General features: G+C 55.7%; 1 protein-coding gene across 1 annotated transcript; it reads left to right on the forward strand.

The window, feature by feature from the left end:
* The first annotated feature begins 4,784 nt into the window (after positions 1 to 4,784).
* Positions 4,785 to 25,216, forward strand: prmt5 (protein arginine methyltransferase 5). Its single transcript, XM_072501546.1, has 16 exons — positions 4,785 to 4,899; positions 5,016 to 5,101; positions 6,366 to 6,500; positions 7,480 to 7,592; positions 8,189 to 8,238; positions 9,003 to 9,166; positions 10,132 to 10,293; positions 10,474 to 10,551; positions 14,003 to 14,061; positions 14,975 to 15,097; positions 16,191 to 16,366; positions 16,532 to 16,641; positions 18,287 to 18,380; positions 18,507 to 18,620; positions 19,502 to 19,566; positions 24,769 to 25,216. Exons 1-16 carry the CDS (start codon positions 4,797 to 4,799, stop codon positions 24,919 to 24,921), a joined length of 1,785 nt encoding a protein of 594 aa, XP_072357647.1. The 5' UTR covers positions 4,785 to 4,796; the 3' UTR covers positions 24,922 to 25,216.
* Positions 25,217 to 27,526: the final 2,310 nt, after the last annotated feature.

The raw sequence follows: 27,526 nt of genomic DNA on the forward strand, positions 1-27,526 counted from the left end.
CTCCCCCCGAACCCTGATCCCTCCCCCGAACCCTGACCCCTCCCCCCGAACCCTGACCCCTCCCCCGAACCCTGACCCCTCCCCCGAACCCTGACCCCTCCCCCGAACCCTGACCCCTCCCCCGAACCCTGACCCCTCCCCCGAACCCTGACCCCTCCCCCGAACCCTGACCCCTCCCCCGAACCCTGACCCCTCCCCGAACCCTGACCCCTCCCCCGAACCCTGACCCCTCCCCCGAACCCTGACCCTCCCCGAACCCTGACCCCTCCCCGAACCCTGACCCCTCCCCCGAACCCTGACCCCTCCCCCCGAACCCTGACCCCTCCCCCGAACCCTGACCCCTCCCCCGAACCCTGACCCCTCCCCCGAACCCTGACCCCTCCCCCGAACCCTGGCCCCTCCCCCGAACCCTGGCCCCCTCCTGTCCCGAACCCTCTCCCCCTGAACCCTGACCCCCAAATCCTGACCCCCGTCCCCCAAACCCTGACCCCTCCCCCCGACCCCTCATTCCGAACCCTGACCCCCTCCTCTCCCGAACCCTCTCCCCCTCCTCTCCCGAACCCTCTCCCCCTCCTCTCCCGAACCCTCTCCCCCTCCTCTCCCGAACCCTCTCCCCCTCCTCTCCCGAACCCTCTCCCCCTGAACCTTGACCCCCTTGCCCCTGACCCCCTCCCACCTGAACTCTGACCCCCTCCCCCCCTCCCTGAACTCTGACCCCCTCCCCCTGAACCCTGACCCCCTCCCCCCTGAACCCTGACGCCCTCCCCCCTGAACCCTGACCCCCTCCCCCACCTGACCCCTGACCCCCTCCCCCCGAAACCTGACACCCTCCCCCCTGAAACCTGACACCCTCCCCCCTGAAACCTGACACCCTCCCCCCTGAAACCTGACACCCTCCCCCCTGAAACCTGACACCCTCCCCCCTGAAACCTGACACCCTCCCCCCTGAAACCTGACACCCTCCCCCCCTGAAACCTGACACCCTCCCCCCTGAAACCTGACACCCTCCCCCCTGAAACCTGACACCCTCCCCCCTGAAACCTGACACCCTCCCCCCTGAAACCTGACACCCTCCCCCCCTGAACCCTGACCCCCCCTGAACCCTGACCCCCCCTGAACCTTGACCCCCCCTGAACCTTGACCCCCCCTGAACCTTGACCCCCCTGAACCTTGACCCCCCTGAACCTTGACCCCCCCTGAACCTTGACCCCCCTGAACCTTGACCCCCCTGAACCTTGACCCCCCTGAACCTTGACCCCCCTGAACCTTGACCCCCCTGAACCTTGACCCCCCTGAACCTTGACCCCCCTGAACCTTGACCCCCCTGAACCTTGACCCCCCTGAACCTTGACCCCCCCTGAACCTTGACCCCCCCTGAACCTTGACCCCCCCTGAACCTTGACCCCCCTGAACCTTGACCCCCCTGAACCTTGACCCCCCTGAACCTTGACCCCCCTGAACCTTGACCCCCCCTGAACCTTGACCCCCCCTGAACCTTGACCCCCCCCCTGAACATTGACCCCCCCTGAACATTGACCCCCCCTGAACCTTGACCCCCCTGAACCTTGACCCCCCCTGAACCTTGACCCCCCCCTGAACCTTGACCCCCCCCTGAACCTTGACCCCCCCTGAACCTTGACCCCCCCTGAACCTTGACCCCCCTGAACCTTGACCCCCCCTGAACCTTGACCCCCCCTGAACCTTGACCCCCCCTGAACCTTGACCCCCCTGAACCTTGACCCCCCGCCCCTGAACCTTGACCCTCCGCCCCTGAACCTTGACCCCCCGCCCCTGAACCTTGACCCCCTGAACCTTGACCCCCCTGCCCCTGAACCTTGACCCCCTCGCCCCTGAACCTTGACCCCCTCGCCCCTGAACCTTGACCCTGAACCCTGAACCCCTCGCCCCTGAACTCTGAACCCCTCCCCCCTGAACCCTGACGCCCCTCCCCCCTGTACCCTGACGCCCCTCCCCCCTGTAGCCTGCCCCACTCCACCCCCTGAAGCCTGACCCCCCTCCCCCTGAAGCCTGACCCCCCCTCCCCCCCCTGAAGCCTGATGACCCTTCCCCCCCCTGACCCCCCTCTGCACCCTGACCACCCTCCCCCCCCTCGAACCCTAACCACCCTCCCCCCCCTCGAACCCTGACCACCCTCCCCCCCCCCTCGAACCCTGACCCCTGATCCCTGACCCCCTCCCTGACCCCCTCCCCCTCCCTGACCCCCGATCCCTGACCCCCGATCCCTGACCCCCACCCCCCGATCCCTGATCCCTGACCCCCTCCCCGATCCCTGACCCCCCCCTCCCCTCTGAGCCTTGACCCCCCCCTCCCCCCCTGAACCCTGACCACCCTCCCCCCCTGAACCCTGACCCCCCTCCCCTCCCTGACCCCCTCCCCCCGATCCCTGACCCCCTCCCCCCGATCCCTGACCCCCTCCCCCCCGATCCCTGACCCCCGATCCCTGACCCCCTCCCCCCTGATCCCTGACCCCCTCCCCCCGATCCCTGACCCCCCTCCCCCCGATCCCTGACCCCCTCCCCCCGATCCCTGACCCCCTCCCCCCGATCCCTGACCCCCTCCCCCCGATCCCTGACCCCCTCCCCCCGATCCCTGACCCCCTCCCCCCGATCCCTGACCCCCTCCCCCCGATCCCTGACCCCCTCCCCCGATCCCTGACCCCCTCCCCCGATCCCTGACCCCCTCCCCCCGATCCCTGACCCCTCCCCCCGATCCCTGACCCCCTCCCCCCGATCCCTGACCCCCTCCCCCCGATCACTGACCCCCTCCCCCCGATCACTGACCCCCTCCCCCCGATCCCTGACCCCCTCCCCCCCGATCCCTGACCCCCTCCCCCCGATCCCTGACCCCCTCCCCCCGATCCCTGACCCCCTCCCCCCGATCCCTGACCCCCTCCCCCCGATCCCTGACCCCCTCCCCCCGATCCCTGACCCCCTCCCCCGATCCCTGACCCCCTCCCCCGATCCCTGACCCCCTCCCCGATCCCTGACCCCCTCCCCCCGATCCCTGACCCCCTCCCCCGATCCCTGACCCCCTCCCCCGATCCCTGACCCCCTCCCCCCGATCCCTGACCCCCTCCCCCCCGATCCCTGACCCCCTCCCCCGATCCCTGACCCCCTCCCCCCGATCCCTGACCCCCTCCCCCGATCCCTGACCCCCTCCCCCCGATCCCTGACCCCCTCCCCCCGATCCCTGACCCCCTCCCCCCGATCCCTGACCCCCCTCCCCCCGATCCCTGACCCCCTCCCCCCGATCCCTGACCCCCTCCCCCGATCCCTGACCCCGATCCCTGACCCCCTCCCCCCGATCCCTGACCCCCTCCCCCCGATCCCTGACCCCCTCCCCCCGATCCCTGACCCCCTCCCCCCGATCCCTGACCCCCTCCCCCCGATCCCTGACCCCCTCCCCCCGATCCCTGACCCCCTCCCCCCGATCCCTGACCCCCCCCGATCCCTGACCCCCTCCCCCCGATCCCTGACACCCTCCCCCCGATCCCTGACACCCTCCCCCCCGATCCCTGACCCCCTCCCCCCGATCCCTGACCCCCTCCCCCCGATCCCTGACCCCCTCCCCCCGATCCCTGACCCCCTCCCCCGATCCCTGACCCCCTCCCCCCGATCCCTGACCCCCTCCCCCCGATCCCTGACCCCCTCCCCCCGATCCCTGACCCCCTCCCCCCGATCCCTGACCCCCTCCCCCCGATCCCTGACCCCCTCCCCCCGATCCCTGACCCCCTCCCCCCGATCCCTGACCCCCTCCCCCCGATCCCTGACCCCCTCCCCCCGATCCCTGACCCCCTCCCCCCGATCCCTGACCCCCTCCCCCCGATCCCTGACCCCCTCCCCCCGATCCCTGACCCCCTCCCCACGATCCCTGACCCCCTCCCCCCGATCCCTGACCCCCTCCCCCCGATCCCTGACCCCCTCCCCCCGATCCCTGACCCCCTCCCCCCGATCCCTGACCCCCTCCCCCCCGATCCCTGACCCCCTCCCCCCCCGATCCCTGACCCCCTCCCCCCCGATCCCTGACCCCCTCCCCACCCGATCCCTGACCCCCTCCCCTACGATCCCTGACCCCTCCCCCGATCCCTGACCCCCTCCCCCGATCCCTGACCCCCTCCCCCGATCCCTGACCCCCTCCCCCGATCCCTGACCCCCTCCCCCCGATCCCTGACCCCCTCCCCCCGATCCCTGACCCCCTCCCCCGATCCCTGACCCCCTCCCCCCGATCCCCCCTGACCCCCTCCCCCCGATCCCTGACCCCCTCCCCCCGATCCCTGACCCCCTCCCCCGATCCTGACCCCCTCCCCCCGATCCCTGACCCCCTCCCCCGATCCCTGACCCCCTGCCCCCGATCCCTGACCCCCTGCCCCCGATCCCTGACCCCCTCCCCCCGATCCTGACCCCTCCCCCCGATCCCTGACCCCCTCCCCCCGATCCCTGACCCCCTCCCCCGATCCCTGACCCCCTCCCCTCCCTGACCCCTCCCCCTGAACCCTCACCCCCTCCCCTCCTGAACCCTCACCCCCTCCCCTCCCTAACCCCCTGACCCCCTCTCCCCCCCTGAACCCTGACCCCCCGCCCCCCCTCACCCCCCCCCCCTGAACACTGACCCCCTCCCCCCCCGACCCCCTCTCCCACCTCGTTCCCACCCTGACCCCCCATCCCCGGGAGACCCTCCTGCTGTGACCCCTGTGTTTGTGTGGGCCGGGGTTATTAATTCCTGTCTGCTCGCTCACTCTGTCTGTCTCTGTCTCTCGCAGCTTTGATTTTCTCTGCATGCCCATTTTCAATCCCCGATTCAAGAGGGAATTCGGAGAGAGTCCGGCCAAAGATCGTCCGGGGGCACTGACCCGCTCCGACCTGCTGTTGTCCGGCCGAGGTAAGGACTGTCCCCCAGCCCTGCGGCCCCCGCTCGCCCGACCTGCCTCCTGTTCGACACCGCGTGTTCAAAACCTGCTCAGTTTGCTCCTCATTCTCGATTCCCCTTCCTGACAGACTGGAACACACTCATCGTGGGAAAGCTGTCGCCATGGATACAGGCTGACTCTGAGGATGAACAAGTGCGGACAAATTCTGAGGAGGTGAGTGGGCGAGGGAGTGCCGCACTGTCAGAGGGTCAGTACTGAGGGAGTGCCGCACTGTCAGAGGGTCAGTACTGAGGGAGTGCAGCACTGTCAGAGGGTCAGTACTGAGGGAGTGCTGCACTGTCAGAGAGTCAGTACTGAGGGAGTGCTGCACTGTCAGAGTGTCTGTACTGAGGGAGTGCTGCACTGTCAGAGGGTCAGTACTGAGGGAGCGCTGCACTGTCAGAGGGTCAGTACTGAGGGAATGCCGCACTGTCAGAGGGTCAGTACTGAGGGAGTGCCGCACTGTCAGAGGGTCAGTACTGAGGGAGTGCCGCACTGTCAGAGGGTCAGTACTGAGGGAGTGCCGCACTGTCAGAGGGTCAGTACTGAGGGAGCGCCGCACTGTCAGAGGGTCAGTGCTGCGGGAGTGCGGCACTGTCACAGGGTCAGTACTGAGGGAGCTCTGCACTATCAGAGGGTCAGTACTGAGGGAGTGCCGCACTGTCAGAGGGTCAGTACTGAGGGAGTGCCGCACTGTCAGAGGGTCAGTACTGAGGGAGTGCCGCACTGTCAGAGGGTCAGTACTGAGGGAGCGCCGCACTGTCAGAGGGTCAGTACTGAGGAGCGCTGCACTGTCAGAGGGTCAGTACTGAGGGAGAGCCGCACTGTCGGAGGGTCAGTACTGAGGGAGTGCCGCACTGTCAGAGGGTCAGTAGTGAGGGAGTGCCGCACTGTCAGAGGGTCAGTACTGAGGGAGTGCCGCACTGTCAGAGGGTCAGTACTGAGGGAGTGCCGCACTGTCAGAGGGTTAGTACTGAGGGAGTGCCGCACTGTCAGAGGGTCAGTACTGAGGGAGTGCTGCATGGTCAGAGGGTCAGTGCCGAGGGAGCGCTGCACTGTCAGAGGGTCAGTACTGAGGGAGTGCCGCACTGTCAGAGGGTCAGTACTGAGGGAGTGCCTCACTGTCAGAGGGTCAGTTCTGAGGGAGTGCTGCACTGTCAGAGGGTCAGTACTGAGGGGAGTGCTGCACTGTCAGAGTGTCAGTACTGAGGGAGTGCCGCATGGTCAGAGGGTCAGTGCTGAGGGAGCGCTGCACTGTCAGAGGGTCAGTACTGAGGGAGCGCCGCACTGTCAGAGGGTCAGTACTGAGGGAGTGCTGCACTGTCAGAGGGTCAGTACTGAGGGAGTGCCGCACTGTCAGAGTGTCAGTACTGAGGGAGTGCTGCACTGTCTGATTTTCAGCATTATCCCCTAATTTAACACCCTCCATCTCCCACAGGCTCTGATGCAAGAACTGAATTTTGCCGCCTATCTCGGCGTCCCCGCTTTTCTCATCCCTTTGCGGCAGAGTAACAACAGCAATCTGGCCCGACTGTTACTGAACCACCTCCTGACTGGACATCATTCCACTGTCGTGAGTATCTGACCCCGTGTGGAGAGGGAGCTTTACTCTGTATCTAACCCCGTGCTGTCCCTGTCCTGGGAGTGTTTGATGGGGACAGTGTAGAGGGAGCTTTACTCTGTATCTAACCCCGTGCAGTACCTGTCCTGGGAGTGTTTGATGGGGACAGTGGAGAGGGAGCTTTACTCTGTATCTAACCCCGTGCTGTACCTGTCCTGGGAGTGTTTGATGGGGACAATGTAGAGGGAGCTTTACTCTGTATCTAACCCCGTGCTGTACCTGTCCTGGGAGTGTTTGAGTGGAAACAGTGTAGAGGGAGCTTTACTCTGTATCTAACCCCGTGCTGTACCTGTCCTGGGAGTGTTTGATGGGGACAGTGTAGAGGGAGCTTTACTCTGTATCTAACCCTGTGCTGTACCTGTCCTGGGAGTGTTTGATGGGGACAGTGTAGAGGCAGCTTTACTCTGTATCTAACCCTGTGCTGTACTTGTCCTGGGAGTGTTTGATGGGGACAGTGTAGAGGGAGCTTTACTCTGTATCTAACCCCGTGCTGTACCTGTCCTGGGAGTGTTTGATGGGGTCAGTGTAGAGGCAGCTTTACTCTGTATCTAACCCTGTGCTGTACTTGTCCTGGGAGTGTTTGATGGGGACAGTGTAGCGGGAGCTTTACTCTGTATCTAACCCCGTGCTGTACCTGTCCTGGGAGTGTTTGATGGGGACAGTGTAGAGGGAGCTTTACTCTGTATCTAACCCCGTGCTGTACCTGTCCTGGGAGTGTTTGATGGGGACAGTGTAGAGGGAGCTTTACTCTGTATCTAACCCTTTGCTGTACCTGTCCTGTGAGTGTTTGATGGGGGACAGTGCAGAGGGAGATTTACTCTGTATCTAACTCTGTACTGTATCTGTCCTGGGACTGTTTGTTGGGGACAGTAGAGTGGTTGTTGGCTGCTGTGTCATCCTAACCCGCTCCCTATCCCGTTGTGGTCCGTAGTTCTGGATCAGGGTGCCTCTGATCTCCTCTGAGGACATGCGGGACGACATTGTGGAGAACGACCCTGTCCTGCGATCCGAGGACTGCAGCGAGGAGGAGAAAACATGGCTGTGGTAACTATCTTTGCTTGCCTTCGCGGTGGAGAGTGGCGCGATGTCCTCTCTGTGCTGGGGTGGGTGGGGGGCACGTCCCAGTCTCTTTCTTCCTCATCGCAAGGGGTTAAAAATGAATGTTCACCCGTATGGTCGGCTATCGGCGTACACGCGTGCGCTACCCACCTGGCTGAGATGGCATTTGGTTGGCATGCCTCCTGTGAGATGTGGGAAGCCCCAGCTTTCTCCCTCGAACGCGAGAATGTTGCAGTCTTTACTACTTGTCCTCGTTGTGAGCACGAATGCCCAGCAGCAAACATCGAAGGTTTGGTTTTTCCAAATCTCTTCGGGTAGAGGGACCCCTGTTGAGATAATGGGGTGGAACTCCCCACGGCAATATCCCAGTACCTTCTGAAGGTACAGTGATGGTTTGCTGTTAGTCCCCTCTCACTCTCTCGGAGATATCTGTGCACAGCTCTCCCACATCTCGTGTCCCCCCCCCCCGCCCCCCCCAAATCAAGGTTAACTGTATGGGCTCCATCTGTCTTCCTTGCGTCACACATTGTGGATGGTAACGTTTCCCCCCCTCCACCCCTGTGCCTTTTGCTTTATTCCAGGTGGCACCACTTCCGCGCTCTGTGTGACTACAACAAGCGAATCACTCTCGGTGAGTCTCGCATCACGTCAACGCTTTGCTCATCCCCCAGCCCCTACACTCCTCCCTATGTCTGTAACCTCCTCCAGTCGCCTGCAACTCTCCCTATCTCTGTAACCTCCTCCAGCCCCGACAACCCTCCCTATCTCTGTAACCTCCTCCAGCCCCTACAACACTCCCTATCTCTGTAACCTCCTCCAGCCCCTACACCCCTCCCTATCTCTGTAACCTCCTCCATCCCCCTACAACCCTCCCTATCTCTGTAACCTCCTCCAGCCTCTACACCCCTCCCTATCTCTGTAACCTCCTCCAGCCCCCTACACCCCTCCCTATCTCTGTAACCTCCTCCAGCCCCGACAACCCACCCTATGTCTGTAACCACCTCCAGCCCCTACAACCCTCCCTATCTCTGTAACCTCCTCCAGCCCCTACAACCCTCCCTATCTCTGTAACCTCCTCCAGCCCCTACAACACTCCCTATCTCTGTAACCTCCTCCAGCCTCTACAACCCTCCCTATCTCTGTAACCTCCTCCAGCCTCTACACCCCTCCCTATCTCTGTAACCTCCTCCAGCCCCTACATCCCTCCCTATCTCTGTAACCTCCTCCAGCCCCTACAACCCTCCCTATCTCTATAACCTCCTCCAGCCCCTACAACCCTCCCCATCTCTGTAACCTCCTCCAGCCCCGTACAACCTCTCCCTATCTCTGTAACCTCCTCCAGCCCCTACAACCCTCCCTATCTCTCTAACCTCTGTAACGTTTTTTCCCCCCCAGCTCTGGCCGTCGGCGCCGACCTGCCGTCGGACAGCGTGATTGACAGGTGGCTCGGCGAGCCCATCAAGGCGGCCGTCCTCCCCACCAGCATCTTCCTCACCAACAAGAAAGGCTTCCCCGTCCTGTCAAAGATGCACCAGAACCTCATCTACAGGCTCTTCAAGGTAACCGGCGGGGGCGGTGACGGGGGTGGGGGGGGCTTCCGTCACGCAGCCGGAGCTGGGATTGGCTCTCTGTTCACACACTTCCATCTGGGGGCGGGGGAGGGGGGGGGGGGGGGGGGGATGTGGAACAGATCGAGCTTGTGCCCTTTGGAAGGAGGAATTTGGACTATTTTCTAAATAATGGGGAAATGCTTCGTAAATCAGAAGCACAAAGGGACTTGGGAGTCCTTGTTCACGATTCTCTTAAGGTTAACGTGCAGGTTCAGTCGGCAGTTAGGAAGGCAAGTGCAATGTTAGCATTCACGTCGAGAGGGCTAGAAATACAAGACCAGGGTTGTACTTCTGAGGCTGTATAAGGCTCTGGTCAGACTCCATTTGGAGTATTGTGAGCAGTTTCGGGCCCCGTATCTAAGGAAGGATGTGCTGGCCTTGGAAAGGGTCCAGAGGAGGTTCACACGAACGATCCCTGGAATGAAGAGCTTGTCGTACGAGGAACGGTTGAGGACTCTGGGTCTGTACTCGTTGGGAGTTTAGAAGGATGAGGGGGGGATCTTATTGAAACTTACAGGATACGGCGAGGCCTGGATAGAGTGGACGTGGAGAGGATGTTTCCACTTGTAGGAAAAGCTAGAAGCAGAGGACACCATCTCAGACTAAAGGGACGATCCTTTACAACAGAGACGAGGAGGGATTTCTTCAGCCAGAGGGTGGGGAATCTGTGGAACTCTTTGCCGCAGAAGGCTGTGGAGGCCAAATCACTGAGTGTCTCTAAGACAGAGATAGATAGGCTCTTGATCAATAAGGGAGTCAGGGGTTATGGGGAGAGGGCAGGAGAATGGGGATGAGAAAATATCAGCCAGGATTGATTGGCGGAGCAGACTCGATGGGCCGAGTGGCCTAATTCTGCTCTTATTGGGAGGGGAGGGGCGGATTCTGTTCTCATTCCTCCTCCTCCTCTCTCTCAGCTGGAAGTTCAGTTTGTGATCACCGGCTCGAACCGTCACTCCCAGAAGGAATATCGCTCCTACCTCCAGTACCTGGAGTATCTCAACCAACACAGGCCCCCACCCAACTCCTACGAGGCTTTCGCCAAGGGATACGAAGACTACTTGCAGTGTCCGCTTCAGGTATGATCGTGGGGTTGGTGGGTGGGAGGGGGGGAATAAATGCCACCACCCAAATCCTCTCTTTCCCCCAGCCTGTCAGCAACTTCCACAGCCGACTGCAACGCGTCAGCCCTACTCGATTTTGTTTTCAACCTCTCTCTCTCGCTCTCTGTTGTCTTCCCCCTCCCTCCCTCCCTCCAGCCCCTCATGGACAATCTGGAATCGCAGACCTACGAAATCTTCGAGAAGGACCACATCAAGTACTCTCAGTACCAACAGGTAAGGCGACGTCCGACGCCCGTTCGGGTACGCGGAGGGAGAGTTCGGAATGTCCCATTCAGCTCGCGGGCGCGTGTTTCGGGACTGGTGGGAGGAAAAGCCGGAGCCACCCGGAGGAAACCCCGCGCAGGACACGGGGAGAACGCGCAGACTCGGCACGGGCAGTGACCCAAGCACGGGAATCGAACCTGGGACCCTGGCGCTGTTGACCGAACCCTCAAGAGTATTGAAAGTCAGAGAGATCTAGGTGAACAGGTCCACAGGTCACTGAAAGGGGCGACACAGGTGGAGAAGGTAGTCAAGAAGGCAGACGGCATGCTTGCCTTCATTGGCCGGGGCATTGGGTACAAGAATTGGCAAGTCATGTTGCAGCTGTATAGAACCTTAGTTAGGCCACACTTGGAGTATAGTGTTCAATTCTGGTCGCCACACTACCAGAAGGATGTGGAGACTTTAGAGAGGGTGCAGAAGAGATTTACCAGAATGTTGCCTGGTCTGGACGGCATTAGTTATGAGGAGCGGGGGAATAAACTCGGTTTGTTCTCACTGGAACGACGGAGGTCGAGGGGGCGACCTGATAGAGGTCTACAAAACTATGGGGGGCATAGACAGAGCGGATAGTCAGAGGCTTTTCCCCGGGGTAGAGGGGTCAATTACTAGGGGGCAGAGGTTTAAGGTGCGAGGGGCAAGGTTTAGAGGAGATGTACGAGGCACGTTTTTTACGCAGAGGGTAGTGGGAGCCTGGAACTCGCTACCGGAGGAGGTGGTGGAAGCAGGGACGATAGTGACATTTAAGGGGCATCTTGACAAATACATGAATAGGATGGGAATAGAGGGATACGGACCCAGGAAGTGTAGAAGATTGTAGTTTAGTCGGGCAGTATGGTCGGCACGGGCTTGGAGGGCCGAAGGGCCTGTTCCTGTGCTGTACATTTCTTTGTTCTTTGATATGTCTGCCATTCGGTTACCAGCCGCCCTTTGCGATTGCTGGGACTCGGTAGCAATTCAAGTTAAAACTTCTCAGGCGCAAATAGGAATTGTTTCATTTGTCTCGTGTTGATTGCAATCGGAAGCCGTTCGAAAGGCAATTCGTAGACCGTTCGAAGCTTTCAAAGAATCACAGAAATGATCAAACAGCTCGCAGCAACTTGAGAAGTCAAAGTCTGACAAAGAAATGTGAAGACGGGGAGACAGTGAATAGTTCAGATCAAAGTATAGATGATTCATGAAGGAGAGAGAAAGAAATCCATCTTATGATCCAGCTCAGGCTAAAAGTGGCCGACCGAAACGTCACAGCTTTGCTGTTTCATATCCGTCTTTAGCCATCTAATTACACCCCAATATAATCCTAATTGGTTTGGGCTAGACTCAAACACATTCGATTTGACGGCAAGCCGTCCATCTTGAACACGCAACATTAGTTTTCATTGTTTTGTGGCTGCATACTTGTGTATGTTCAGGAACGCGATATTGTGCTGTTCTCAAGACCAGTTTGAACTGGCCTTTTGCTGACTTGGCTGTTATAACAAGAGAGCCTTCGTGTGACTGTGTCGTTGCTGTGCTGTTGCTACGGAGCCTGCCCTGTCCTTGGACGCGGTCTTGAAAAATGTATTCGTCAGTTCAGTTAAAGTGTTTGTTTTCCTCTCGACTGCTTTTGCATGCATCAGGTTCCTTTTGTGTAGGGAAGTGAATTATGCTGTTTTGTAAGCTGTTACGTTTTGAGATGACCTGAGGCTATGAGAGTGTTGAAATCCTTAATTTAAAATGGGAAAAAACTGGGGCTTAATATTTGTCCTAAATAGCTATCCTGACACTAAAGTCGGTGGAGTTGTGGACAGTGCGGAAGGATGTTACAAGTCACAGAGGGACATAGATAAGCTGCAGCGCTGGGCTGAGAGGTGGCAAATGGAGTTTAATGCAGAAAAGTGTGAGGTGATTCATTTTGGAAGGAATAACAGGAAGACAGAGCGCTGGGCTAATGGTAAGATTCTGGGCAGTGAGGATGAGCAGAGAGACCTCTGTGTCCATGTACATAGATGCCTGAAAGTTGCCACCCAGGTTGAGAGGGTTGTTAAGAAGGCGTACGGTGTGTTAGCTTTTATTGGTAGAGGGATTGAATTTCGGAGCCATGAGGTCATGTTGCAGCTGTACAACACTCTGGTGCGGCCGCATTCGGATTATTGCGTGCAATTCTGGTCGCCGCATTATAGGAAAGATGTGGAAGCATTGGAAAGGGTACAGAGGAGATTGACCAGAATGTTGCCTGGTATGGAGGGAAGATCTCATGAGGAAAGGCTGAGGGACTTGAGGCTGTTTTTGTTAGAGAGAAGAAGGTTAAGAGGTGACTTAATTGAGGCATACCAGATGATCAGAGGATTGGACAGGGTGGACAGTGAGAGCCTTTTTCCTTGGATGGTGATGTCTAGCACGAGGGGAAATAGCTTTAAATTGAGGGGAGATAGATATAGGACAGATGTCAGAGGTAGGTTCTTTACTCAGAGAGTAGTAAGGGCGTGGAATATCCTGCCTGCAACATGAGTGGACTCGCCAACACTAAGGGTATTCAAATGGTCATTGGAGAGACATATGGACGATAAGGGAATAGTGTCGATGGGCTTTCGAGTGGTTTCACAGGTCGGCGCAACATCGAGGGCCGAAGGGCCTGTACTGCGCTGTAATGTTCTATGTTCTATCTTTTACCTATCAGTTGTGTTAGGAAATAGTTGACTTCTACAGCTGTGCTAGCCACTGCGCTACCGTGCCGTGACTTGATCGTCGACATTACTGAAAGGTTTGATGGTGTGCCGATACCTGGATCAGACCCCAATATACGGGGACGGGAACGGCTGAACAATTATTTCACCATGTAAAACCGTGGGGATCGGACACGATGCTCCAGGAGTCATTTCACGTGAAACAAATGTCATGGTTAACACCGGGATTAAATACCTTAATCTCAGGGGAGATGGCTGACGATGAACAGATAGTACGATTCCTGAAATAAAAGGACAATCGGCCAACTTGTCCCGTCTATCTCTAATCAAGCAAAGCCCATTACAGGTCAAAAGCCCCTGGTAAATAAAGTTCGCAAAGTGCTTGCTGTGCTCTTCCATAGAGTTTTCCTCAGAAAGATTGCTTGAAGAGAGAGAGAGAGAGACCCTTTCAGGCACGGCCTGGTAATGCTGCCGTCCTGGTCAGCCCGGAAAATCCTCCCGCCAAAGCGGACTGCGACGGACCTGGCTCCTCCCATTAATTCCAGATAAACAGGCGCAGGAGGGAGGGATAGGAGGAGGGTGAGAGGAACAGGGAGCAGGCGGATCAAATAGCCTGGTTCGGCCCTTGGGAACGTCCTGAATTAGGCACAACCGGGCACGAGGGCGACGGGAATCCTAACCGGCCGTTGGTTTTACATCGTGTTTCCCTTTTCTTCTTTTCCCGCCCTGCCACACAGGCTGTGTACAAGTGTCTCCTGGACAGAATCCCCGAGGAGGAGAAGGACACGAACGTTCAGTAAGGATGTGCGCGGGTTCCTGATGAGCAGATTAGGGCCCTCGGTACCAGATCCTGCAAGATAGCGGGCGGACTGAGTCTTGTCGCACGCGCTTCCTCCGCGCCCCCTTCGAGCCACTTGTAAGGCGGTGGTTAACATTCCCAATACCATGCACCGCTTGAGTCAGGAGGAGGTGGGTTCGAATCACACTCCAATTTCACTGGTATCGCAGTGTCAGAGAGTCAGTACTGAGGGAGCACTGCACTGTCAGAGGGTCAGTACTGAGGGAGTGCCGCACTGTCAGAGGGTCAGTACTGAGGGAGTGCCGCACTGTCAGAGGGTCAGTACTGAGGGAGTGCCGCACTGTCAGAGGGCCAGTACTGAGGGAGTGCAGCCCTGTCTGAGGGTCAGTACTGAGGGAGTGCCGCACTGTCAGAGGGTCAGTACTGAGGGAGTGCCGCACTGTCAGAGGGTCAGTACTGAGGGAGTGCCGCACTGTCAGAGGGTCAGTACTGAGGGAGCGCTGCACTGTCAGAGGGTCAGTACTGAGGGAGTGCCGCACTGTCAGAGGGTCAGTACTGAGGGAGTGCCGCACTGTCAGAGGGTCAGTACTGAGGGAGCGCCGCACTGTCAGAGGGTCAGTACTGAGGGAGTGCCGCACTGTCAGAGGGTCAGTACTGAGGGAGTGCCGCACTGTCAGAGGGTCAGTACTGAGGGAGCGCCACACTGTCAGAGGGTCAGTACTGAGGGAGTGCCGCACAGTCAGAGGGTCAGTACTGAGGGAGTGCTGCACTGTCAGAGGGTCAGTACTGAGGGAGCGCTAGCAGATCGTACATTCCCCGTCTGCAGATTAGGCGTTTCTGTGTGTTGCTGACTGAGTGACTGACTGGCCCTGCTGTGTGTTATTTTAATTCGGTCTCTCTCTCTCCCCAGGGTGCTGATGGTCCTGGGAGCTGGCCGGGGTCCCCTGGTTAATGCCTCGCTTCGCGCCGCCAGACAGGCGGATCGTAGAATCAGTGTGTTTGCCGTGGAGAAAAATATCAATGCTGTCGTCACGTGAGTCCTTCACGGTGTGAGGGGTAACGTCAGTGGGCAGTGATTCGGGGAGTGTACATGGGGATTTGGGACGGCGTTAATGCGGTAGAGTCAGTGATGGCGGAGGGTGTACACGGGGATGTGGGAGGGGATTGGGTGGGTAGAGTCAGTGTTGGTGGAGATTGTACACGGGGATGTGGGAGGGGATTGGGTGGGTAGAGTCAGTGATGGCGGAGGGTGTACACGGGGATGTGGGAGGGGATTGGGTGGGTAGAGTCAGTGATGGTGGAGATTGTACACTGGGATGTGGGAGGGGATTGGGTGGGTAGAGTGTCTTGGTAATATTATGGGCCAGGGTTTAGCGAATTCCAAAGTGTATCATGGAGTTCACCTGACCCACAACGATTAATAGATTGTGGTTATGGGGAGCACACAGGCTTACCTTACAGGTGTGATGCAACAGAGAGTTCAAGTACTTTTAAATTAAACCAATGTTCATTAATTCACCAGTTAACACTTTCTAAACCCCCAGTAAACAGCTTAACAACTATCAACACCAATAAATCCCCCCAAAGGATACAGTACTCTATAAGTAACTCTTCATCTTTCCTTGCAACGTCCGTAAGACAAAAAGAACCCATTTTACAGAAAGACATCAGGTTTAAATTCTCTACTGAGAACAGTTACCACTTTGAAATCCCCACACGGACATTCTTTAGCTCGCAGAGGTTCAGTCACGTCTCGCTGTAGCAGACAGCCCAAAGCGAAAGCAAAAGCGGACAGACGGCCCAGCTCCACCCACACTCTGACATCACCGATAAACACCCGTTTCTTAAAGGTACATCCACTACAGCTATTTTATAAACACCCATTTCTTAAAGGTATATCCACTACAACTATTTTATAAACACCCATTTCTTAAAGGTACATCCACTACAGCTATTTTATAAACACCCATTTCTTAAAGGTACTCTCTCCTGACAGTAATTAGGGGTGGAAAAGCGGTGTCTGTCCTCTCATCCACCCCCCCCCCCCTTTTCCCCCTCATTGTCCTCCGCACCGTCTCTGACCGCTGTCTCTCTTCTCCCCCCCCCCCCCCCCTCCGCCCCCTCAGGCTCCAGAACTGGAAGTACGAGGAGTGGGGGGACCAGGTGACGGTGGTCTCCTGCGACATGAGGGATTGGCAGGCGCCCGTCAAGGCCGACATCATCGTCAGCGAGCTGCTGGGCTCCTTCGGCGACAACGAACTGTCCCCTGAGTGTCTGGACGGAGCGCAGAGGTTCCTTAAAGGTAAGGGAGGGGGGGGAGCAGGAGGCGAGGGGGGAGCGGGGTGGAGGGGGGGGAGCCCGTCAGATGTAGTGGAGGAGGGGAGGGTGAAACGGAGAGGGGGTTCAGGACCAGCGTCCCCCCCCCAGCGCCAAGGCAGTTCATGCAATCTTATCTTCGAACCCACAGATAACGGAGTGAGCATTCCTTCCGAATACACCTCATTCCTGGCTCCCATCTCCTCTTCCAAGCTCTACAACGAGGTGCGCGCTTGCCGCGAGAAAGATCGGGACCCTGAGGTGAGTGCGGTTTTGCTGCGGGAGCTACTACTGCCCTAGTCCAGACCCCGACAGTAGCTCGGGTACCAGCCGGAAACTCCAATTGTTTGTTAGGCTGTGAGGAACCGATTCCTCGCCCCCGGAGCGATCTCCCGAAGAAATTGGAATGTGGTAGATTAAAACAAATCTTTTAGGGGCTGTTTAGCACAGGGCTAAATCGCTGGCTTTGAAAGCAGACCAAGGCAGGCCAGCAGCACGGTTCGATTCCCGTACCAGCCTCCCCGAACAGGCGCCGGAATGTGGCGACTAGGGGCTTTTCACAGTAACTTCATTTGAAGCCTACTTGTGACAATAAGCGATTTTCATTTCATTATTACCAAGACGGACAACATTACCAACTTTTAACCCCATAAATAGTTTCCAATTACTGGTTACACAATGTTTAAGCACGACATGACACACTGAATCTGAACTGCAACCTTTTATCCCCGCTCGGGCAAAACCCCTTCCCGGGTCAAAATCCACTTTTAAATACAGTTAACAGACTCGCTGTACAGAGATGTCTTGCGTACTCCACTTTGTGAGAGAGGGAGAGATCTTTTGAGACTCCTTCAAAGAACGAGGCCTGACCCTCTGTCAGAATAATGTAGAATCGCTGGCTCCCCTCCCACCCAAAAACTAACCCCGAGAACCTCAACCCCTGGCTCCTCCCATTAACTACATCACCTGAACACTATCTCCAGTTGTCGACTCGGCAGGGGGCCCTCTTAATATAAATAGAAGTCCGTCAGTCCAAACTTTTACGTTGCTTTCATTGCACCTCCGGCTGCCAAAAAGCCCGGCTGTCTTTCAACCCAGGAACAGTAAAACGTGACTGCGGCGGTCGCACACATTGACCCATATTGCACCAGATACATAGAGTATCTGAAATCCCCGCACCCATCACGGAGGCGCTGATCAGAGTACCAGAGCCGTAACTATACGATACAAAGCGAGCCAGTCGTGTCCCACCACCACCACCAACCAACCAACCCTGCGAGTTGACGTCCCTCAAGTCCATCTGTTTGCATCTGGAACGGTTCGTCATCCCCCCGCTCCCGCCGCCGTCGACGGGGAGGAAGGCTGTTCCTCGACCTTCTCCTGCCCGCCCCCCCCCCCCCCCCCCCGTTCCCTCGACGAACGGGAAAGACTTTCCGATGTCTACCTTGTCCGAAATGTTGCCCTCAACCCGTCCCGTCCCCAATTCTCCTCCGCTCCCAACGGAATGCTGCCCCAACTGCTCCGACCCCCCCCGCCCCCCCCCGACCCCCGGTGGCTGACATTCCCCCTCGTCCCTGGAACCGCTCACGAGTAAGCCCGATCGGTAAATTCCGGAGGAACCCCCTCTGCTCCGGAGAGGGGGCCGGGGGTGTGGGATTCGCCCAGCGGTTTCAGGCGAATTGTATCGTGGCGCTTGGAAATGGGTGGGGGTGGGGGGAGAGATGCTGGACAGGTGGGGGGGGGGGGGGGTGGAGAGAGGAGCCACAGGGCTGTCGCAGAGCGTCGGGGCCGAATTGCCACATTCTGCTCGGGGAATGCGCTGCGGTTCGTTTAGTTTTTCCCGCACGTCCGTCTGACTGTGACCTCCCTCCTCTCTCTTCCCCCCCCCCCCCCCCCTCGCTCGCAGGCCCAGTTCGAGATGCCGTACGTGGTGAGGCTCCACAATTTCCATCAGCTCGACGACCCACAGCCGTGCTTCACCTTCGCACATCCGAACGACGGTACGTACGGTGGGGGGGATGGGGGGGGGGCAAACGAAGCGGGATGAGACCGGGGAGGAGGGGACAGAGATGGGCTGGCGGCTTTTAATCCATCCCGTGACGCTCCCAATCCCTCTCCGACTGCAGGCAAGAATGACAACAACCGCTACAAGACCCTGGACTTCAAGGTCAACCTCAACACCGTCCTACACGGATTTGCTGGCTACTTTGAGACCATCCTGTACAAGAACGTGACTCTGAGTAAGTTCCGGGAGGGTCTGAAATGCTTCACTCCCACTGTACACAATCCCAATGGACCCAAACCCCTTCCCGATCACTCCCACTGTACACAATCCCAATGGACCCAAACCCCTTCCCGTTCACTCCCACTGTACACAATCCCAATGGACCCAAACCCCTTCCCGTTCACTCCCACTGTACACAATCCCAATGGACCCAAACCCCTTCCCGTTCACTCCCACTGTACACAATCCCAATGGACCCAAACCCCTTCCCGTTCACTCCCACTGTGCACAATCCCAATGGACCCAAACCCCTTCCCGTTCACTCCCACTGTACACAATCACAATCGACCCAAACCCCTTCCCGATCACTCACACTGTACACAATCCCAATGGACCCAAACCCCTACCCGTTCACTCTCACTGTACACGATCCCAATTCACCCAACCCCATTCCCGTTCACTCCCACTGTACACAATCCCAATGGACACAAACCCCTTCCTGTTCACTCCCACTGTACACAATCCAAATGGACCCAAACCCCTTCCCATTCACTCGCACTGTACACAATCCCAATGGACCCAAACCCCTTCCCGTTCACTCCCATTGTACACGATCCCAATGGACCCAAACCCCTTCCCGTTCACTCCCACTATACACAATCCCAATGGACACAAACCCCTTCCCCTTCACTCCCACTGTACACAATCCCAATGGACCCAAACCCCTTCCCGTTCACTCCCACTGTACACAATCCCAATGGACCCAAACCCCTTCCCGTTTACTCCCACTGTGCACAATCCCAATGGACACAAACCCCTTCCCGTTCCCCAGGATATTGAGCCCTGTGTATCTGGTTGGAAGTTGGATATTTACTGTGACGATCTGTTTATGTTCAGGTATCCGCCCAGAGAATCACTCCCCGGGAATGTACTCCTGGTTCCCCATTCTCTTCCCCCTCAAGGTGAGTTCACTCTCATTTCAATCTCAACACTCTTCTTAATTGTCGATCTCATGACCGTTCCCAGGACAGGTACAGCACGGGGTTAGATACAGAGTAACGCTCCCTCTACACTGTCCCCATCAAACACACCCAGGACAGGTACAGCACTGGGTTAGATACAGAGTAAAGCTCAGTAGGGGAGCATTTCGGGAACAGTGACCACAATTCAGTAAGTTTTAAAGTGCTGGTGGACAAGGATAAGAGTGGTCCTAGGATGAATGTGCTAAATTGGGGGAAGGCTAATTATGACAATATTAGGCGGGAACTGAAGAACATAGATTGGGGGCGGATGTTTGAGTGCAAATCAACATCTGACATGTGGGAGGCTTTCAAGTGTCAGTTGAAAGGAATTCAGGACCGGCATGTTCCTGTGAGGAAGAAGGATAAATACGGCAATTTTCGGGAACCTTGGATAACGAGAGATATTGTAGGCCTCATTAAAAAGAAAAAGGAGGCATTTGTCAGGGCTAAAAGGCTGGGAACAGACGAAGCCTGTGTGGAATATAAGGAAAGTAGGAAGGAACTTAAGCAAGGAGTCAGGAGGGCTAGAAGGGGTCACGAAAAGTCATTGGCAAATAGGGTTAAGGAAAATCCCAAGGCGTTTTACACGTACATAAAAAGCAAGAGGGTAGCCAGGGAAAGGGTTGGCCCACTGAAGGATAGGCAAGGGAACCTATGTGTGGAGCCAGAGGAAATGGGTGAGGTACTAAATGAATACTTTGCATCAGTATTCACCAAAGAGAAGAAATTGGTAGATGTTGAGTCTGGAGAAGGGTGTGTAGATAGCCTGGGTCACATTGAGATCCAAAAAGACGAGGTGTTGGGTGTCTTAAAAAATATTAAGGTAGATAAGTCCCCAGGGCCTGATGGGATCTACCCCAGAATACTGAAGGAGGCTGGAGAGGAAATTGCTGAGGCCTTGACAGAAATCTTTGGATCCTCACTGTCTTCAGGTGATGTCCCGGAGGACTGGAGAATAGCCAATGTTGTTCCTCTGTTTAAGAAGGGTAGCAAGGATAATCCAGGGAACTACAGGCCGGTGAGCCTTACTTCAGTGGTAGGGAAATTACTGGACAGAATTCTTCGAGACAGGATCGATTCCCATTTGGAAGCAAATGGACGTATTAGTGAGAGGCAGCATGGTTTTGTGAAGGGGAGGTCGTGTCTCACTAACTTGATCAAGTTTTTCGAGGAGGTCACTAAGATGATTGATGCAGGTAGGGCAGTGGATGTTGTCTATATGGACTTCAGTAAGGCCTTTGACAAGGTCCCTCATGGTAGACTAGTACAAAAGGTGAAGTCACACGGGATCAGGGTGAGCTGGCAAGGTGGATACAGAACTGGCTAGGTCATAGAAGGCAGAGAGTAGCAATGGAAGGATGCTTTTCTAATTGGACGGCTATGACCAGTGGTGTTCCACAGAGATCAGTACTGGGACCGTTGCTATTTGTAGTATATATAAATGATTTGGAGGAAAATGTAACTGGTCTGATTAGTAAGTTTGCAGACGACACAAAGGTTGGTTGAATTGCGGATAGCGATGAGGACTGTCAGAGGATACAGCAGGATTTAGATTGTTTGGAGACTTGGGCGGAGAGATGGCAGATGGAGTTTAATCCGGGCAAATGTGAGGTAATGCATTTTGGAAGGTCTAATGCAGGTAGGGAATATACAGCGAATGGTAGAACCCTCAAGAGTATTGAAAGTCAAAGAGATCGAGGAGTACAGGTCCACAGGTCACTGAAAGGGGCAACACAGGTGGAGAAGGTAGTCAAGAAGGCATACGGCATGCTTGCCTTCATTGGCTGGGGCATTGAGTATAAGAATTGGCAAGTCATGTTGCAGCTGTATAGAACCTTAGTTAGGCCACACTTGGAGTATAGTGTTCAATTCTGGTCGCCACACTACCAGAAGGATGTGGAGGCTTTAGAGAGAGTGCAGAAGAGATTTACCAGGATGTTGCCTGGTATGGAGGGCATTAGCTATGAGGAGCGGTTGAATAAACTTGGTTTGTTCTCACTGGAATGACGGAGGTCGAGGGGCGACCTGATAGAGGTCTACAAAATTATGAGGGGCATAGACAGAGTGGATAGTCAGAGGCTTTTCCCCAGGGTAGAGGGGTCAATTACTAGGGGGCATAGGTTTAAGGTGTGAGGGGCAAGGTTTAGAGTAGATGTACGAGGCAAGTTTTTTTACGCAGAGGGTAGTGGGTGCCTGGAACACGCTACCGGAGGAGGTGGTGGAAGCAGGGACGATAGTGACATTTAAGGGGCATCTTGACAAATACATGAATGGGATGGGAATAGAGGGATAATGACCCAGGAAGTGTAGAAGATTGTCGTTTAGTCCGGCAGCATGGTCGGCACAGGCTTGGAGGGCCGAAGGGCCTGTTCCTGTGCTGTACATTTCTTTGTCCTTTGTCTACACTGCCTCCATCAAACACTCCCAGGACAGGTACAGCACGGGGTTAGATACAGAGTAACGCTCCCTCTACACTGTCCCCATCAAACACTCTCAGGACCGGTACAGCACGGGCTTAGATACAGAATAAAGCTCCCTCTACACTGTCGCCATCAAACACTCCCAGGACAGGTACAGCACGGGGTTAGATACAGAGTAAAGCTCCCTCTACACTGTCCCCATCAAACACTCTCAGGACCGGTACAGCACGGGCTTAGATACAGAATAAAGCTCCCTCTACACTGTCGCCATCAAACACTCCCAGGACAGGTACAGCACGGTGTTAGATACAGAGTAAAGCTCCCTCTACAGTGTCCCCACCAAACACTCCCAGGACAGGTATAGCATGGGGTTAGATACAGAGTAAAGCTCCCTCTACACTGTCCCCATCAAACACTCCCAGGACAGGTACAGCACGGGGTTAGAGACAGAGTAAAGCTCCCTCTACACTGTCCCCATCAAACACTCCCAGGACCGGTACAGCACGGGGTTAGATACAGAGTAAAGCTCCCTCTACACTGTCCCCATCAAACACTCCCAGGACCGGTACAGCACGGGCTTAGATACAGAGTAAAGCTCCCTCTAGACTGTCGCCATCAACCACTCCCAGGACAGGTACAGCACGGGGTTAGATACAGAATAAAGCTCCCTCTACAGTGTCCCCACCAAACACTCCCAGGACCGGTACAGCACGGTGTTAGATACAGAGTAAAGCTCCCTCTACACTCTCACTATCAAACACTCCCAGGACCGGGACAGCACGGGCTTAGATACCAGAATAAAGCTCCCTCTACACTGTCCCCATCAAACAGTCCCAGGACAGGCACAGCACTGAGTTCGATACAGAGTAAAGATCCATCTTCACTGTCCCCATCAAACACACCCTGGACAGGTACAGCACGTGCTTAGATACAGAGTAAAGCTCCCTCTACACTGTCCCGATCAAACACTCCCAGGACAGGTATAGCATGGGGTTAGATACAGAGTAAAGCTCCCTCTACACTGTCCCCATCAAACACTCCCAGGACAGGCACAGCACGGGGTTAGATACAGAGTAAAGCTCCGTCTACACTGTCCCCATCAAACACACCCTGGACAGGTACAGCACGTGCTTAGATACAGAGTAAAGCTCCCTCTGCACTGTCCCCATCAAACACTCCCAGGACAGGTATAGCATGGGGTTAGATACAGAGTAAAGCTCCCTCTGCACTGTCCCCAGCAAACACTCCCAGGACAGGTACAGCACGGGGTTAGATGCAGAGTAAAGCTCCCTATACACTGTCCCGATCAAACACTCCTAGGACAGGTACAGCACGGGGTTAGATACAGAGTAAAGCTCCCGCTACAGTGTCCCCATCAAACACTCCCAGGACAGGTGGAGCACGGGGTTAGATACAGAGTAAAGCTCCCTCTACACTGTCCCCTTCAAACACTCCCACGACAGGTACAGCTCGGGGTTAGATACAGAGTAAAGCTCCCTCTACAGTGTCCCCACCAAACACTCCCAGGACAGGTACAGCACGGTGTTAGATACAGAGTAAAGCTCCCTCTACACTGTCCCCATCAAACACTCCCAGGACAGGTACAGCACGGGGTTAGATACAGAGTAAAGCTCCCTCTGCACTGTCCCCATCAAACACTCCCAGGACAGGTACAGCACGGGGTTAGATACGGAGTAAAGCTCCCTCTACACTGTCCCCATCAAACACTCCCAGGAGAGGTACAGCACGGGGTTAGATACAGAGTAAAGCTCCCTCTACACTGTCCCCATCAAACACTCCCAGGACAGGTACAGCACGGGGTTAGATACAGAGTAAATCTCCCTCTACACTGTCCCCATCAAACACTCCCAGGACAGGTACAGCACGGGGTTAGATACAGAGTAAAGCTCCCTCTACACTGTCCCCATCAAACACTCCCAGGACAGGTACAGCACGGGGTTAGATACAGAGTAAAGCTCCCTCTACACTGTCCCCATCAAACACTCCCAGGACAGGTGCAGCACGGGGTTAGATACAGAGTAAAGCTCCCTCTACACTGTCCCCATCAAACACTCCCAGAACAGGTACAGCACGGGGTTAGATACAGAGTAAAGCTCCCTCTGCACTGTTCCCATCAAACACTCCCAGGACAGGTACAGCACGGGGTTAGATACAGAGTAAAGCTCCCTCTACACTGTCCCCATCAAACACTCCCAGGACAGGTACAGCAAGGGGTTAGATACAGAGTAAAGCTCCCTCTGCACTCTCCCCATCAAACACTCCCAGGACAGGTACAGCACGGGGTTAGATACAGAGTAAAGCTCCCTCTACACTGTCCCCATCAAACACTCCCAGGACAGGTACAGCAAGGGGTTAGATACAGAGTAAAGCTCCCTCTGCACTCTCCCCATCAAACACCCCCAGGACAGGTACAGCACGGGGTTAGATACAGAGTAAAGCTCCGTCCGCACTGTCCCCATCAAACACTCCCAGGACAGGTACAGCACGGGGTTAGATACTGAGTAAAGCTCCCGCTACACTGTCCCCATCAAACACTCCCAGGACAGGTACAGCACGGGGTTAGATACAGAGTAAAGCTCCATCTACACTGTCCCCATCAAACACTCCCAGGACAGGTACAGCATCAAACACTGCAGGGGTTCAGGGGAAATATGTGTTCTTTCTAATAATCTGTCTCCTTTCTGTCCTTCCCCGATCTCAGCAACCCATCAGCGTGAAGGCGGGAGAAATGGTTTGCGTCCGCTTCTGGAGGTGCACCAACGCCAAGAAAGTGTGGTACGAGTGGGCGGTGACAGCTCCGGAATGTTCCGCCATCCACAACCCCACCGGCAGGTCCTACACCATCGGCCTCTGAGGTCAAGCGACGCCTCCCGGTGTCCTGTGCGCCTCGGTTACGCCAGTGTGTGTGTGTGTGTGTGTGTGTGTGTGTATGTATGTGTGCGTCCGCGTGAACGTGTGCTCACTGGGGCCATGTGTCGACTTGTCCTTTGACCTCCGACCCTTGGGGGCCCAGGATTATTGCTGCTGAGACTGTGGAGTGGTTTACAGGGGAGGGAGGGAGGGCGAGGTACGGGGGGCGTATCCGTGTGTGTGTGTTTGTGTGTGTTGTGTTTCCATTCGTATTCGAGTATTAAATGGATTGCATTTTGCTCCCTGCTTGTGTCTGGTCCTTATGTTGTGCCCTGTACAGAGCATTGTCTGGCCTGGGACTCACGAAGCAGACGGTTGGTGGTGGTGGGGGGTGGGGGGGGGGGGGGGGGTGGGGGGCAGCAGATGATCCCTATTTTCCCACCTCCTGCTGGTCCATACATAAGAGGGTTCATTCAAAAAAGAATTTGAAGGATCATTGAATCCCTACATGGCAGGAGACAACCATTCGGCCCATCGAGTCTTCACCGACCCTCTGCAAACGCACCCCGCTATGCCCCCCCCCCCCCCCCCAAACAACCTGCGGGCACTGAGAGGCAACTGATTCTGGCCAATCCACCCAACAGGCCCGTGTATCTGGGCTCGTGGGAGGAAACCGGAACACCCGGAGGAAACCCACGCAGACCCGGGGAGAAGGTGCAGACTCCGCACGGACAGTGACCCGAGCCGGGAATCGAACCCGGAACCCGGGAGGCAAGAATAAGGGAAGTTAACACGTGGCTGAAAGAGTGGTGTGGGAAAGAGGGGTTCCTTTTTATGGGACACTGGCATCAGTTTTGGGACAGGGGGGGGACCTATACCGTTGGGGTGGTCTCCACCTGAACCGAGCTGGGACCAGTGTTCTGGCGAAAAGAGTAAATAGGGTGGTCAATAGGACTTTAAACTAAAGATTGGGGGGGAAGGGAAAGTCAGGGAACCAAGAGGTGAAGTAATCAGTGGGACGCGTAGCTGCTTAGGAATACCAAAAAGCACGGAAAGACAAAACTCAGGAGAGGTTACGATAGTCCCCATCCCACAAAATATGACAAGGTCCACCACACTAAGAAAACAAAAAGGGACGGTCAATAGAGAATTAAAGGTGCTATATTTAAATGCGCGCAGTGTACGGAACAAGGTCGATGAGCTTGTGGCCCAGATTGTGACTGGCAGGTATGATGTGGTAGGCATCACAGAGACATGGTTGCAGGGGGTTCAGGACTGGCATTTAAACATCCAGGGATTCACAACCTATCGAAAAGACAGGGAGGTGGGCAGAGGGGGTGGGGTTGCCTTGTTAATTAGGAATGAAATTAAATCAATAGCACTAAACGACATAGGGTCAGATGATGTGGAGTCTGTGTGGGTAGAGTTGAGGAATCACAAAGGCAAAAAAACCATCATGGGAGTTATGTACAGGCCTCCTAACAGTTGTCAGGACCGGGGGCACAAAATGCACCACGAAATAGAAAGTGCATGTCAGAAAGGCAAGGTCACAGCGATCATGGGGGACTTCAATATGCAGGTGGACTGGGTAAATAATGCTGCCAGTGGACCCAAGGAAAGGGAATTCATTGAATGTTTACAGAAGGGCTTTTTGGAACAGCTTGTGATGGAGCCCACGAGGGAACAGGCCATTCTGGACTTAGTGTTATGTAATGAGCCAGACTTGATTAAAGATCTTAAAGTAAGGGAGCACTTAGGAGGCAGTGATCATAATATGGTCGAATTCAATCTCTAATTTGAAAGAAAGAAGGTAGAATCAGAGGTAAAGGTGTTACAGTTAAATAAAGGTAACTACAGGGGCATGAGGGAGGAACTGACGAAAATCGACTGGGAGCAGAGCCTAGTGGGAAAGACAGTAGAACAGCAATGGCAGGAGTTTCTGGGAGTAATTGAGGACACAGTACAGAGGTTCATCCCAAAGAAAAGAAAGGTTATCAGAGGGGGGATTAGGCAGCCATGGCTGACAAAGGAAGTCAGGGAATGCATCAAAGCAAAAGAGAAAGCCTATAATGTGGCAAAGAGTAGTGGGAAGTCAGAAGATTGGGAAGGCTACAAAAACAAACAGAGGATAACAAAGAGAGAAATGAGGAAAGAGAGGATCAAATATGAAGGTAGGCTAGCCAGTAACATTAGGAATGATAGTAAAAGTTTCTTTAAATACATTAAAAACAAACGGGAGGCAAAAGTTGACATTGGGCCGCTCCAAAATGACGCTGGTAATTTTGTGACGGGAGACAAGGAAATAGCTGAGGAACTAAATAAGTACTTTGCGTCAGTCTTCACAGTAGAAGACATGAGTAATATCCCAACAATTCCGGAGAGTCAGGGGGCAGAGTTGAATATGGTAGCCATCACGAAGGAGAAAGTGCTAGAGAAACTAAGAGGTCTAAAAATTGATAAATCTCCGGGCCCAGATGGGCTACATCCTCGAGTTCTAAAGGAGATAGCTGAAGAAACAGTGGAGGCGTTAGTTATGATCTTTCAAAAGTCACTGGAGTCAGGGAAAGTCCCAGAGGATCGGAAAATCGCTGTTGTAACCCCCCTGTTCA

This window comes from Scyliorhinus torazame, chromosome 5 (assembly GCF_047496885.1).
Source record: "Scyliorhinus torazame isolate Kashiwa2021f chromosome 5, sScyTor2.1, whole genome shotgun sequence".
Taxonomy (NCBI): Eukaryota; Metazoa; Chordata; class Chondrichthyes; order Carcharhiniformes; family Scyliorhinidae; genus Scyliorhinus; species Scyliorhinus torazame.